Source organism: Neocloeon triangulifer, unplaced genomic scaffold (genome assembly GCF_031216515.1).
Source record: "Neocloeon triangulifer isolate White Clay Creek 2 clone unplaced genomic scaffold, ASM3121651v1 ptg000022l, whole genome shotgun sequence".
Lineage (NCBI taxonomy): Eukaryota > Metazoa > Arthropoda > Insecta > Ephemeroptera > Baetidae > Neocloeon > Neocloeon triangulifer.
This window is the reverse complement of record NW_026775562.1, coordinates 922,902-936,961: the sequence shown is the minus strand read 5'-3', so window position 1 is coordinate 936,961 and position 14,060 is coordinate 922,902. Positions and strand designations below refer to the sequence as shown.

The window sequence follows — 14,060 nt, the reverse complement described above, 5'->3', positions numbered from 1 at the left end:
AACAATAATATGGCTGCAATTTTGGTCAATTTCATAAATAAATTTTTCAGATTTTTATTTACAATTTTTCTTGATCATGAAATAGGGTCGCAAACCGTGCCAAATGTGGTGGTATTTATTCAGGTAAATTTTGATTGAATTAAAGTATTTATTGCAAATTTTGAATGGAATACAAATTTTCAACACTGAAAATTCTTTTCTTCACTTACAATTAAACGTATCCTCAAGTACCAACTTCTGCACTCTAAAAACTATGCCTGAAGATACATTAATAAACACGATTTGAAACTAAAGAGCTAATTTTTTTTAATTACAATTAATTATTTTCAATGAAATTTAGTAAAAATCCACTTTAATTATTTAAATATTTCCATTCGTATAATAGTTTTCTTCTTTTAAATACTTTTGAAAGTTGAGTACAATTAGATTAAAAAAAAAAAACTTGTTCAAAAATCTTTGAAATAGTTTAGTGGGCGACAGGGATGCATTCATAAAACAATTTTAAATCTTCACTCTAAGCAAAAATGAATGAAATTCTAATGGACCGAATAAATAGCTTGATTCCACCTCCAGCCTCAGACAATTTCAAGCTTCCGTGGAGCGGTGCACGTGTGCGAGCGAGGATTTTAATGCACCGCCATCGAATTTGCGAACGTGATTCAATTTCGCGGCAGACAGACGGAAGGCTCGCCGGAGTGGTTGAGGACAGGCCCATGATGGCGGTGCGAAAGCGAGTTAACTTCCGTGAAATAATTCAAAGAGACACAGACAGAGGAGGCCCCGTTTTAGTGTAATAAGTTGCGCGCTCACTACAAAACTAACAGGGTGGTTGCGGTGGTCAACCCACCCCGTGTGCGTGCAGCCGACAAAGGGAGGTCGTAATTAAAGGAGACTGAATTTCGTCCGTCAAAAGAGGAAAGGCTCGCAGTCAAAATAAGGAATGGGCTCTTCTCACCTGGCGTCAACGCACCCGGGGGACTTTTCCACTGAAATTGGAGGAGAGTTTCGCGATGGAAAATATTTGGGGAGGAAAGAGAAAGGGGATGGTGCTTTGATATGTGCGAAAGAGAGAGAAGACGCCGAAATTGATTGGTCTCTCTCTTGCTCGCTCCTGCTTTTTGGTTTTCGGTGGGTGGGTGGCTTGATAAAATCGATCGTCCCTCGCCAAACTCTCCTGCTCACATGTATATGTCTTTCTCTCTCTCGCGCGCGCAGTTCTCGCACCTGCTGCAGCTCCATCTCCGACATGCACGAATTATTTACGGCGTCGGATCCGCTTCTCGCGCTTGTAGCGTGTTTTACATCGGCGTACGCCATTCCTTATTCAAACGTACGTTTTTCACGGCAGGAGAAAGTCGAGTGTAGTCGCTTAAAGTAATACCATTTCCGACGAAAGGCTTTAAATAATCAAGAATGGCGCTTCCCACCTATCACTTTGTATGGTATCAGTTTCCTCTTGCTTTTATTTGTCAGTTTTGATTTATCACTTGGATATGCTATCGGTAATCGGCTGTGTAGAACACAATTTAAAACATGTTTTAGCACAATTCCTCAGATAATTCGCTTCTTAAACTTTGTATTTTTTTGAAATGAATTTTTGGAATATTGAAGATATTCTTTTTTAAGATTGTTTAAGTTTTTTAATTTTTGTCTTTTTAAAATAAAATTATGAACACTATCAAAACGTGGGTTTACTAAAAGAAATCAAAATAATCAATAGAAATTCATTTGAAAATTCCAAAAAGTAACTTTTCAAATATTATCGCAGATTTCTAGAATTCACTTGCAATTTGATCAAATTTCAAGAGAATTTTTGTTTATTCAGAAAATTGGTTTGCACAATCTTCTAACATACAAAATCTCATGTATGATTTATTGAGTTATTATCAATTATTTTAATTGGAAAGTACTGAAAAAAAAATTGATTTTTGTAGCTTATTTTGAAGTAAATTTTTTGTTTGTATAAATAATATTTTAATAATTGAAGGAAAAGAGAAACAAGCTACATATTTTCCAAATAACGAGACACTCAATTAGTCAGTGATTTTATCAGATATGTTCAGCTTATGTATGAAAAAAGTTGAAAAATATTTCAAATGGTTCAAGCCGCGTCTCTACAAGTACCCAATTATTCAGTCAATAGCAGTATTTATTGCATTTTATCTTCAAAATATTACCTTCATTCCAGCATTTTTATAAAATATTTGTTCATTTTATCTCTTTCTTTTGTAGTTGAATTTAATTTAACTGCTGTTCATTGTTTTTGAATGAATAAAATATATGGGCAGCAAATGGCCGGTGATGAATCAATATCACTTGAAGTTAATCACGATCATTGAACGTCTGCACTTAATTAATTCCAAACTGATGCCTTGCTAATTGCACTTGAGGGTGATTCCAGTTATTCCCGGCGTGAAACCGTTCGCAATCCATATTCAACTGGCGAGGAGTGGAGCGCAAACCACGGAGGTTTCGCCTTATAACTGCTTTTGCCGCGCCACCATTGTTGCCTGCCAGATCATTATCAAATGTACACAATTTCGCCCCTCCATTATTCACCGAACCGCGCCAAAATAACGTTCGCTCTCGGCTCGAAATAAATCAACGTAGCCTGTGAAATTTCACACACGTCTAACTTGAGCTCTCCATTGTTTGCCGCGCGCGCACGCTCGCTATTTGTGTTTATTGGCTAAACATTTGCTCAAGACAATGTTTGCGAAAATCTTGGAAATCTTTTTGGAAATCTTGAGAAAACGGAAACAGCAGACTGTTGGGCGCTCCTCTTTCTTCTTCTTGTTCGAGAGTTTCAAGTTGTCTGTTGTTTGGACCGGCAAGTTTTGCATCGCGGAGCAAAAGCAGAGGCAGAGCAGCTGCCGCCGAGCCACCCTTGTTCTCTTGCTTGGAACGTTTAATTTAGCGACTTTCGGGTCAAGAGTTGTTGGCTCCACGACAGCAGCCCCCGGGGAAATTAGTAAAAATTTAGTACGTGTATATTACTAAGTAAAGAGTGAAATAAAAAAAGCGAGTCCAACTATTTTCAGCGGTGCTGTTTGTCATACATAAAAATGCAAACAACGAAAACGGGGTTGCGGAAAAGCAGAGCTCAGTGAATCTGAGCATTCGGAATAAATCAACAATTCAACACGGTTTGCGTTTATTTTAGCGCAAATGACGTTTTATTGGTTTTAAAAGGTCACATGCAAACGCTGCTGGGGTGCTTTAATGTTGTGTAAAGCCAAACGTGATTCGTTCAGTTCTACTTTTGATGTTTATACTTTTTGAAAAAGCATTTAAATACATGAGAGTGATACCTGCAAAATAAATATTTTACTACGAAATTTGCAGTCAAATGCACAACCATAGTACATGAAAATGGTTCAATTAAACGATTGAATAAAAAGGGGGAATTTTATAGAACTATGCTCAAAAAATTATGAATGGGACAAAGTATGAAAATGACAATTTTAAAATTTTGTGTAAATTTCTGGAGAAAAATGAAATTAATTTCGTTAAATAACCAATTTAAAGTTAAGGATAAATTAAGCTTTAATATTTTATTACTTCAGGTTTTCATAATACGAAAATAGTAAAAATTCTGCTGTAAAATTGAAAATAATTCTGGACAGAACAAAAACTTAGTCAACCGAGGCTTCGGTGGATGGAGTCTTTTTGATCTCGGAAGTTTTAGCAAAATTCTTGCTAGTGGTGGTGCCGTTTTGTCCATCAATCCTTTTTTTTTATCAAATAAATTGTTTTCCACACTTAAATGTAAATAATAATTTGGACAAATAAATATTAATAATGAAGTGTGAAATAATCAGAACGTTGATAGTTGATATCTTTTTGCAATTGAATTTAAAAGGCCAAAAATATCTTTATCGTGAACTTTTTTCAGCACACAAATTATTCAATGGCTGCTTTAATAGCGCTTTAACGTGTGTGATAATTTGATAAACAAATACAAATGCGGGTTTCCGTTTGAGGCTCACGCACCTCATTCACAAAAAGCCCACAGCGGGTGGCGAATTAAAACCCTTAAGCCGACGCAGGAAACTCCGTCGTTCATTTCCAAGCTCCTTATTCAGCAAACGAAACCGGTCATGGAACGAAAAACCAGCGCATACAAAAAACCGACTCCCTTGGTCGGGCAAAATTCACTAGCAGAGAGAAAGAAAGGGTTGCTTGCTACGAATATTTATAGAGCGGGGGTGGTTTGCACACAGCAGAAAAAGTCAATTTTTCCTCGAGCTCATAATTTGAGGCGCAAAGGCAAATAAATTCGGGCGGCGCCAACTGCCCCGTTTTGTGCTCGACCGCACAGATGTGCTGGGGTGTGCGTGCGAGCGAAGTCCCGCGTGTAATTTTCAATTGCAGGCACGTCCGTGAATACATAGTCGGCCTAACAAAAGCGAACAAAGGCAAAACCGGTCTCGCTTTCCGCCGCCAAAAAGAAGAAAAAGCCATTTTCTCCGAATAGATTGGAAGTTGCGTGAAATGCGCAGTTGAATTTATCTTTCTTTTTCCTTGCGTCAAATACAAAAATGTGTGATTTGTGAGATTTTGAAAATAAAAAAAAAATCTACTCACCGCCTTCGTCGGTCATGACGAGGACCGTCGTGCTGGGACCAGGACCTTCGGGGTTGAACACCTGCAGGGACACCAGGTACTGAGAGTAGACTTCCAGATTCTGGATCGTGAAACTCTGAAAAATCAAAAACATTATTAACGAGCAAGCCATGTACCTTCAATAATGATATTATTTTGAAGAAAAAAAAATATCCAAGCGGCAGAAAAGCGAGGTGCTCAGATTTCTTCCTATGGGAACCCAAAATTGAAAAAAAAAATTGAATTTCGCTTGGAATCAATTTCGTCATTTAAATTATGTTGAAAGAGTGAAAATGAGGCAAATTATCTGCAAAATTCACATTTTTTTTTTTTAGCAAAAGTTATTGCAAGTTCCATGAAAAAACTTATACATATGTGTTGATAATTAAATTATATTATTTTTATTAAGAAATAAGTTTTATTAGAGATTAAAAAACTTAAATTTTGCAAACAAGAGAAAATCAAAGCAAGGAAATGTACAGTCTGTCAATAATTCTCTTATCTGCAACTGACATATTATCAAGAGGATGATTAACTTTTAATATTATCACTTTGTATGCAGTCGATTGCGTATTTTTCTTTTGATGTTTTAACCCTTTGCCTCTCCAATGCAGGCTGGGAAATTATATTGATCAAGTTTATTTTTATGGGGCAGTCCTGATTCTGACACATTTTACGAGTGGCACTTTTTTATTTGCTAAAAAGATTTTTATTTTTATAATTGATTTTGGTCCATTATAAAAATGCGAACGCCACAAAAACGAACTACAATCTACTATACGTAAAAATATTTATCTTCTTGAACTTTTTTTATTATTATCATCGTTTATTCTTCACAAGTAGTCATACATGAAATCGAGAAAAAAAATTTTTGTTGGAGTTTTCGCGTCTGATAAAATAATATGAGCAGAAAAAATGACTTGTATGAAGTTTGTTGTTAGAGAATTCATGATATTTTTATTTAGAGTAATACATGATTTTGAACCTTTAGGGAGTGGCTGTCAAAATTAGCATTCCTTCAATCGACTTAATTTGAGGCGAATGAAAAATAAAATAAAAAATGGAATAAAATATTTTATAGTTATAAAGAAAGTTCTAGAAACAAAAAGCTATGTGATCGCCTTTTAATTTGAACATCAATTTAAATAGAAAATAGTCTAAAATGTAATAATGACGCTCAAATATGCACTTATTTAAGTTGGAATTTGGGTTCAAAAAGTTGAATATATTACTAGCTTTTTTCACCTATTTTGTTATTTTAAATGTTATTTAAAACCAATTTTTAAACATTATATTTCATCTTAAATCACATTTTCTTCCGTAGAAATTACCAATTGAACATTTTTTCCCCTAAAGATCGCCTAAAGCCTAAAACATAATATTATGTGATACAAAATACGATCACCTCTTTTCAAATGCCCAACAAATACTGCATTTACCCCGAAATTTTTATGAAGATAAATAAATAAGAACATTTTACGTCTTCCACGAAAATTATAGAAAATTCGGCACAAAACACTACAATTTTTTGTTAAAATCAGACTTTGTTTTTAGAAGATTCTATCCACTTTAAAAGTAAAAAGCACTAAACATCACTCTTCAAGATAATCACACTGCTTCTTATTCAGAGCAAATAAGAAAGTGCGCGTTGTCAGAAGTAGAGGCTTATCATTGGAAGCGTATGTGTGTAATTTAGTGGCGCGACTCTCCTCGCATCCCCTCCATTGAGGAGCGAGCGCGCGTAATGCTGCAAAAACGGCCGTCATCAAGGGATTTTCCCAGCCGAGTCTGCTTGCTATCTAGGGGAAGAAATAAGGCCCACGCCTAATTGGAGTGCATCAAAAATTACGAGCCTGTTGTGCAATCGAGGCGAGCGAGCGAGCGAGCGCAAATTCTCAGTAAAATAAAATCGGATTGCCGGCGGCGGCAGAGGAAAAAGGGGCTGCTGCCGCGCGCCCCATAAAGCGGCGATACTCACATTAACATTTGGGTCCCTGATATAAATTTCATTTAAGGGCTGAGCAGATCGGTCTCGCTGGCGGTAGGCGAGTCTGTACCCGAGGAACTCGCCGTGGATCGAGTCTTTTGGTGGTGGCCGCCAACTGATGTGGATCGCGGTGGCGCTTGTGTTGTGAGCGGTCGTTATCGTCGGCTTGCCGTCAGGTACTGCAAAAAATACAAACACACAATTTTAAAAGCTTTCCTTTTGGATGGCTACGGAAAAAAATATTTTTGTTACAAATGGTAAAAGTTTAGAAAAAAATAACCCTGATGGTGTTGAATAAAAATAAAATCCAATATGTCTGTCATTTTTTAATGTGTATTCCGATTTGGAAATTTTGTGTGTGCCTTTCATTAGTGAAAATTGATGTTTGAAATCACACAATTGAAAAATGTTTATTAAAAAAATGAAAAAAATTAAAAAAAAAAAAATATATTCAAAATTTTACCTAAAATCACATGTTTTTGGAAAAAGGTTAACTAATTTAAAAAAACAACTTTTTAATGTATTTGGGCAAAAAATATGTTTAAGAAAATGAAAACTGCCTAAAACACTGAATCTGAATTTCAATATAAAAAATAATCACTAGTGTACTTGTGTTTGGATTCTTTCTGCTGTGAAAATCTAAATAGTCAAATTTTTCACACACAAAATCACCTATATATTCCCCAAGCTGAGTAATAATGAACAATTTTAGTGAATAAATTAAATAAATAGCACAAAGCTTAACAACTCAATGAAATTTTAAACAATGCACAAACAACAGATGAAAGGAAAATTGACGTTAATTGAGATTTGGATTTTATTTATATTATTAAATGATTTTATTAAAGTTTTTATAAATCTGCTGAATCTCTCACTTTATAATCGATTTTCATTTCATAAATTTATCTTTTCTCTGTTCTCTAATAAACAGAAAAAAAATACTGTACATAAAAAGTACAGAAAATATTTAATACTGTTAATTTCTACTTTTCATTTTGATCAGTTCAATTTTAAAATATTCCTTTAATTTCCCACCCGCACCTTGCTGGATTTGGAGATCAATTGTATGGAATTTTATAAATTCTGAAAAGTCCTACAAAGTATTTTTTAGTGCTGTTTAAATTCACTTTAATATTCACCAATGGAATTGAATCTTTTCAACCATTAACTTAAGGCTGGATAAATAATTTATATCATACAAGGAGCAAAACTGAAAAATTAATTACAATTTTAATGACACTGATCTTCTCCAGCAGACCATACCACATTTTATTCAACATGTCGACCTTGAATAAAATTTAAATTAAGTTGACGTTACGTTTTTCCCCCCACGCAAATTATACATTGAAGCGAGTTTTTACACTGAATATGCTTTATTAAAATGCCTGTGTAGAAATTCCATGTTGAATCTGGGCTTAATAATAATCACTTCACGCGGGAGCCGCCGCCACGCACACCTCTGAAGTGTTGCGTAATATTTTTCATATTTTTTGCAACGCGTAGATCCGAATATCGCACCCGTGCACGCGCTTTCGTAATTAATTTGTAAAAAGAATTAATCCCCGGCGCTAACAAGAGTGGCAGTCCTCTGGCGATGCGAAACGCTTAAGCCGCCAAAGGATTAGTTGAGAAGGGACGAGAGAATTTTGCAGCCGCACTGCAAATACCAACAAAAGTGCCTTAGTTTAATTCCTTGCATCACCCAGGACGGATCTCGGCAGCGTGGCCACTTCTGCGTATACCGCGCAGCTTTTCCAGTTGGCCCCGACATGCCGAGGAATTTTCGCAACTTCTGTGGACTGCGATAAATCTCAAATTTTTATTTTGACGCTTTCAAAATTTCTACACGGCGAGGAATAAGAAAAAAAAAAGAATTCTGTTGAACAATTTACTTTCCTCTTGAATTTTTAGTTAATGTAAGAGCTTAATTTTAATGAAACCATTTAAAAATATAAAATAATAAAAAAAATAAAAATAAAATAGCAATTAAAATTGATGTTTATTTTAATTTTGAAACTATTTTCATTAATTTTGGTAAAATAAATTTATATTTTTTAAAATGTTTTTTGCAATTTAATCTGTTTGAATTTTCAAACCTGGGTTCTTCTTTAAAAGTAAGGAATTTTTTATAGAATATAATTTCTTTTAATTTAAAGAGCCTGCTGCCCTGAAAATATAATTATAGACCTAGATTATGATGACTATTTATTTATGCATCAATTCTTATTTATTTTAGTTATCAAGGCCAATTCAATTGATAAGTCGTGGTTTAGCGGCCATAAATCAGTCTTGAAAACTATGTTTTCTCAAATTTAACGTTGTTTTAAATGAGAATTTAATGAAATAATATTTCCGCGTGAAATGTTTCCTACTAAAATTAATGAAAAGTTCAACAAATCAACTTTATATCATCCATATTCAGTTTTTATTATTTTGTAAATTAGGGTTTTAGGTGAGGTGGCTTTAATTAATTAGATTGTAAGTTTAATTTAAAAATAAGAAAGTACTATTGAGAGAAAATTGTCCTAAACAATATGACTTTGGATATCAGCTACCGAAAATTTTAAACTCAATTATTTAATTTTCCAAATGACATAAATGAATTATGCTAATAAAAATTGATTTGATAATAAAAAATAACAATAATTTCTTTAATTTAATGTTCATTTTTTTATAATAACTTAAAATTATAGATTATTTTAATTTAAATTGGAAACCAATTCTATTTTATTAAACTCAAATTTTGTTTGAATAAACCAAAGTTAACGCAAACACGAAAGTACAGCCACGTGGAGCGTCCCAGGGTAATGCAGCTTCAGTCTACGACAATCTAGTGAAATAATTAGTGAAACGTATATAATTCGCTCCGTGCACGAGCAAATTGCCTCGAAAGTCGTCACAGGGGTCCGCCTGCCAAGGCCAAAGTTTATCTCACAGGGCTAGATGTATATAAATTCGTCCTAACCAAACCGAGGCGCGCATTTCATTCAAGCAAATTGGTGTTTGTTCTCGCTGCGGCTCATGTTAAAGAGGACGAATGAGTTTGCTCTCATCAATTATGGAGCAGCGGCCACGCATGGGCTTGGGCAACAGGCGGCCACGCACAGTCCTAAAATCATTTATTCATTGGTCCGTGGAGTGCCCCAATCTGCCTGTGGCCATTACAAAGAGTGTTTGCACCGCCTCGGTTAATTATGGCGGCCGACGGCTTTTTTGATCAAATATGCTGGGCCGGCGTGCAATTTCGTTTGTCGATTTTTGCGTCCGAGCCTCGCGGATTAGCATATAATTACGCGGACACGCAATTTTCACGCGGCGTTTGATACTGCCCGTCAGCAAAGTTAATTTAGACTCGGTGCGGCCGCTTAAGGCCAAATTGAATTTGATCACGGTTGATGCTTACTTTGTATGAAAATCAAATAGCGATTAGGTATTTATCGACGGGTTACCACGTAAAAATGTAAAATTTTTGTTTACGATAAATAATTTAAAATTGGCATTATGCACTATTATAGATATTTTTCATGGCAAACTGAATAAATAATAAGTTCAACGTTTAATTAAATTATTTATCTTCAGTTTAGTTGTATTATTTGGAAACTTTTAGAACTGATCTGCCCTCAAAATCTTTGATGACTTATGAATTATTTTATGAAAATTTCCTGGTTATATTATCAAAATTAAAATTAGTTTTTAATTTTAAAATATGTTTTAAATCTGGAAGGTAAGAAACAAACAATCTAATATTGTTCATTATCATTTTCAGGATAAATAAAGTTTGAAGTTTAAAATAATGTTATAAAAAAAAAAATTTGCAAAAAGATGCGACTAAAGCTTAAATCAACCTAATTTCATTTAGAACAGGTGCAGACAAATTTTTTGGTGGTGAATGAGATGAAAATGGCTTTCACTTTCCAACGATTCTGAACTTTGACAAGCATGAATAAATAAATAAATACATAAGTGAATCGCCAAACTTTAATTTTACTAAAAAATAATGAGTGTTTCTGTTACAAAACCATTGCTGGCGTCGCATTCAGGAAAAAATCCATAGTCGTAAAGTTTTTAAGTTTAAAACATTTTCCAGAATAAGAATAAGATTGATTCAGTTGATCAAATGTTGATTTTTTTTTGCATTACATTAAGACAAAGCTGAGTCAAAGTTACAAGTAGGGTTGTGAAACTTAGACGATCGACTATTTTTTTCTGGGCTTTGGTTTGGCCTGAATTCATCAAATGTGCACGAATCATGGAATTTCAAGACGATTGACACCCACTGAAACCGTCTTAAACGCCCAAACCGTCTAAAAGCGTCTAAAAATCGACTAAAACAGTCTAAAAGTGTTTAAAACTCACCATTTCGTCTCCTGGTGCACACAATATTCAAAAGTGAACAGATTTTTGTTTACCGCGCATTCTCGGGAGTCGGGACTTTAAAAAAAAAATTCATGGTTTCTGGCGACCATCTACAAATCTTGGACAGGTCATTCTGAGCATTTCTAGCTAGTTTTTGTGAACAGTGATTTTTACCCCCTCACCCCTAGATCCACCCTCGGCGACTTCTTTTTACAAGCCAAATTTTCAACCTTGGAAAAACAGTCTAAAACCGTCTAAATTGGATAAAAACCGTCTAAAAACAGTCTTTTCTATGAAAAAAGTGTCTAAAATAAGTCAACTATTTTAGGCAAAAAAAGCGTCTAAGTTTCACAAGAATTGATAGCTGAGCATAAAAGTAAAATTTGTTTTACTATAAATAGATTGTATTCAACAATTAAATGTAAATAATTTCACGTAAAAATTAGGACAAATAAATAATAATAATAGTATAATTTGAAATTTGATTCATTTCCTGAAATAGATTTTACCAAATATTTCACTCAACTACGAGAGAATAATAATAAAACTAAAAGCCATTAATTCGATTTCCCTTTGGTGGGATTGGTATCGAGAGCGTGGGTGTGGCGCCGATTCAGCGAACTGTGACATTATTCACGGTTGGGTATGTGTACGTAGCTCATGCACCTAGCAGCACGTGCATGCATATGTACCATTATATCGCGCGCGCTCTGGCATTATTGATTCGCTGTGCTTTTGCACGCTCGGGAGTAATTATGCGCCCCTGAAATAATGGGAGGCAACAGACCCCAATTTATTATCGATCCCCAATCGCTCGTTAAACGGCAGGGCAGGCATGCAAAGATTTCCGCCATTATTCATCGTCGCTGCCCTTTTTGCCAACAGTGGCCTTTTACGGTTGAAAAAAAAACAACTGCCTCGTTCGAAAGTGTCCGCAGCAGATGATTCGCCGCCTGAAATAATAAATAAACAGGTCTGCTGCGCTTTGTTTGTCTTTCGAAAGCTTTTAACTCTCCCGTCTGATATTACAGTTTTTGCCATCATCATCATCCGCGGCTGCGAAAAAACAAACAGGCATTTTCTGTAATGATATTAATCAAAACGAGCGCCACTGTGACTTGTTCAATTTGGCTCTAGCCACGGTCATTTGCAATTAGCTTGCGTGCGAGTGCGAATCACGCGAAAACGCGGACAAAGCTTTGTGTTTGTCCGAATCGACTAACAATTAGCTCCACTCGAAACAGTCAAAGCTGCTGCCTGCTGTTGTCGGATTTACAGCAAATTTTCTATTTCAGATATGAATTATGCAGGTGATTATTGACTAAGTAAAATTTAATTCCAATGTACCGCCCAGCAGATTAACAAAGTGATTTGGAATTTTGTGTTTACTCATCTGGCAATATACAAAAGGATTGAAATAATTTTCCTCTCCAAGTTTCATAATTTTGGAATTGGAAAATGAATGAAGCAGAAAAAGAGTTTGAGCTTGTACTGGAAATGAAAATATTCGAAAACACTCTATGAAAGAATAAAAATACAGAACGAAACATGTTCTAACTATCATAATTCTGTATTTCAAATTACTGTCAAATTTGAATTATTTTATTTTAATTTATATTGTATAAAATTTAAAATTATAGGATTTATTTAATTTGCTTGAAATCAACGCTCCTATTTAATATGCATTAAAAAATTTTGAAAATTTTTTATTTTAGCTACTTTAAAAATTAAATAATAATTTTGATAATATAATTAATTACTTAACTGGCTCTATCAGTAACAATTGTTTAAATCTATCAAAAATCGTCAAGTGTTTTAATCTTTCAATTAAAATAAGATTCTCTCCACTTTTTAATGAGATAACATGAGACATAAACTAGATTACCTGTGACAAAAAAGGTGTGAATATTTTAAAACAATTTTAATTGTTAAATCCGGTTAAATCTTTCCCATCAATATTTTAATTTTTTGAACATAAATCCTAAAAAGCGGCTTTTTACCAAAATAAATTGAACCGCATCTCTATAGTTCCTCTGGTGCTCATATATATGGTGCATCTGTATTTGGGTAGTTGAAAGCCCAAGAGAATTTGGCTTACAAAGAGAGAGATTTGTTTCACTGACCTTCCCTGAGGGTGACCATGTAGTAGGACTCCTTGCTGGGCTTTGAGGGTCCCAAGGCGTTGACGGCGATGATGCGGAAGCTGTAGACGGTGAATGGACGGAGTTTGGCCACCAGGTAGCTCGTTCGGTTGTCGCTTAATTCGATGCCGCTCATGTCCTCGTCCCAGTCGCCATTCTCGCCGACCCTGTTGAAAATTGAATTGTTCAAATGGAGCGTGGAAAATAGCTAAAAAAAAAATTCAAAGAACCGTGAAAACCTTTATTTTTAAGGAAAACTTTAAGCATAAATAATTGCAGTGCCTTTCAAAACAATTTTGCTCATCAGCTTATTGATGTTAAGAAATTTGTTTTTCCAAATTTTATTTCAGAATCGATTTCAGTTAATTTGAAGTTCATTATTTATTTTACCAGAAGGCAATCTTGAGATACAAAAATAGAGAAAAAAAACTAATAAATTTTTCTGATACTGATTTTCTAAAATAGATCTTTTATCCTATTGGTATTTCATAAACAAAAATACAAATTTTTGTAATATAAAAATATCTACATGATTGAGCATTTATAAATTAACATTTGCAAAAATTATTATTTCATTCCTGTATTTTTTATTAATTTTTTTTAATTATTAGAATCCAATCTGGCCAATATTTCTTTCTCTCGCTTTTTCTCTCTGGATGAGAATATTCGGAATTCATGTGCACGTCTGACATTTAACATAGAACAAATTTCAAATATGTGACGCTACCTGATTAACTTGCGAGGAATATTGGAAATTGGAAATATTATTGGCGTCGGTTTCCCCGTATTTGGCAATTTGGGAGCACCGAAGTTTACCTCCGAAGCCTTCCGTTCAATAATTGGAAAAGAGCTTTTTGAGAGAGCGATTTCGTATGCAAACGGTTCCTTTGCACAAAAGTACACGCCCATCCAATCGTCTCTCTCTCAGTTCTGTTTTTTTTTCTCGTCCTCAAGGGAAACGCACCAAAGTG

At 34.6% G+C, this 14,060-nt stretch overlaps 1 protein-coding gene across 1 annotated transcript in view; it reads right to left on the bottom strand.

Annotated features, from left to right (window-relative positions):
• The window catches only part of LOC132204309 (tyrosine-protein phosphatase 99A), a 76,178-nt gene that overhangs the window by 9,612 nt on the left and 52,506 nt on the right, over nucleotides 1–14,060 (bottom strand). The window contains exons 4-6 of the mRNA XM_059632754.1: nucleotides 13,072–13,256; nucleotides 6,584–6,771; nucleotides 4,588–4,702 (exon numbers count right to left, since the gene is read on the bottom strand). Coding sequence (XP_059488737.1) covers nucleotides 4,588–4,702; nucleotides 6,584–6,771; nucleotides 13,072–13,256 — 488 coding nt within the window. The remainder of the gene's footprint in view (nucleotides 1–4,587; nucleotides 4,703–6,583; nucleotides 6,772–13,071; nucleotides 13,257–14,060) is intronic.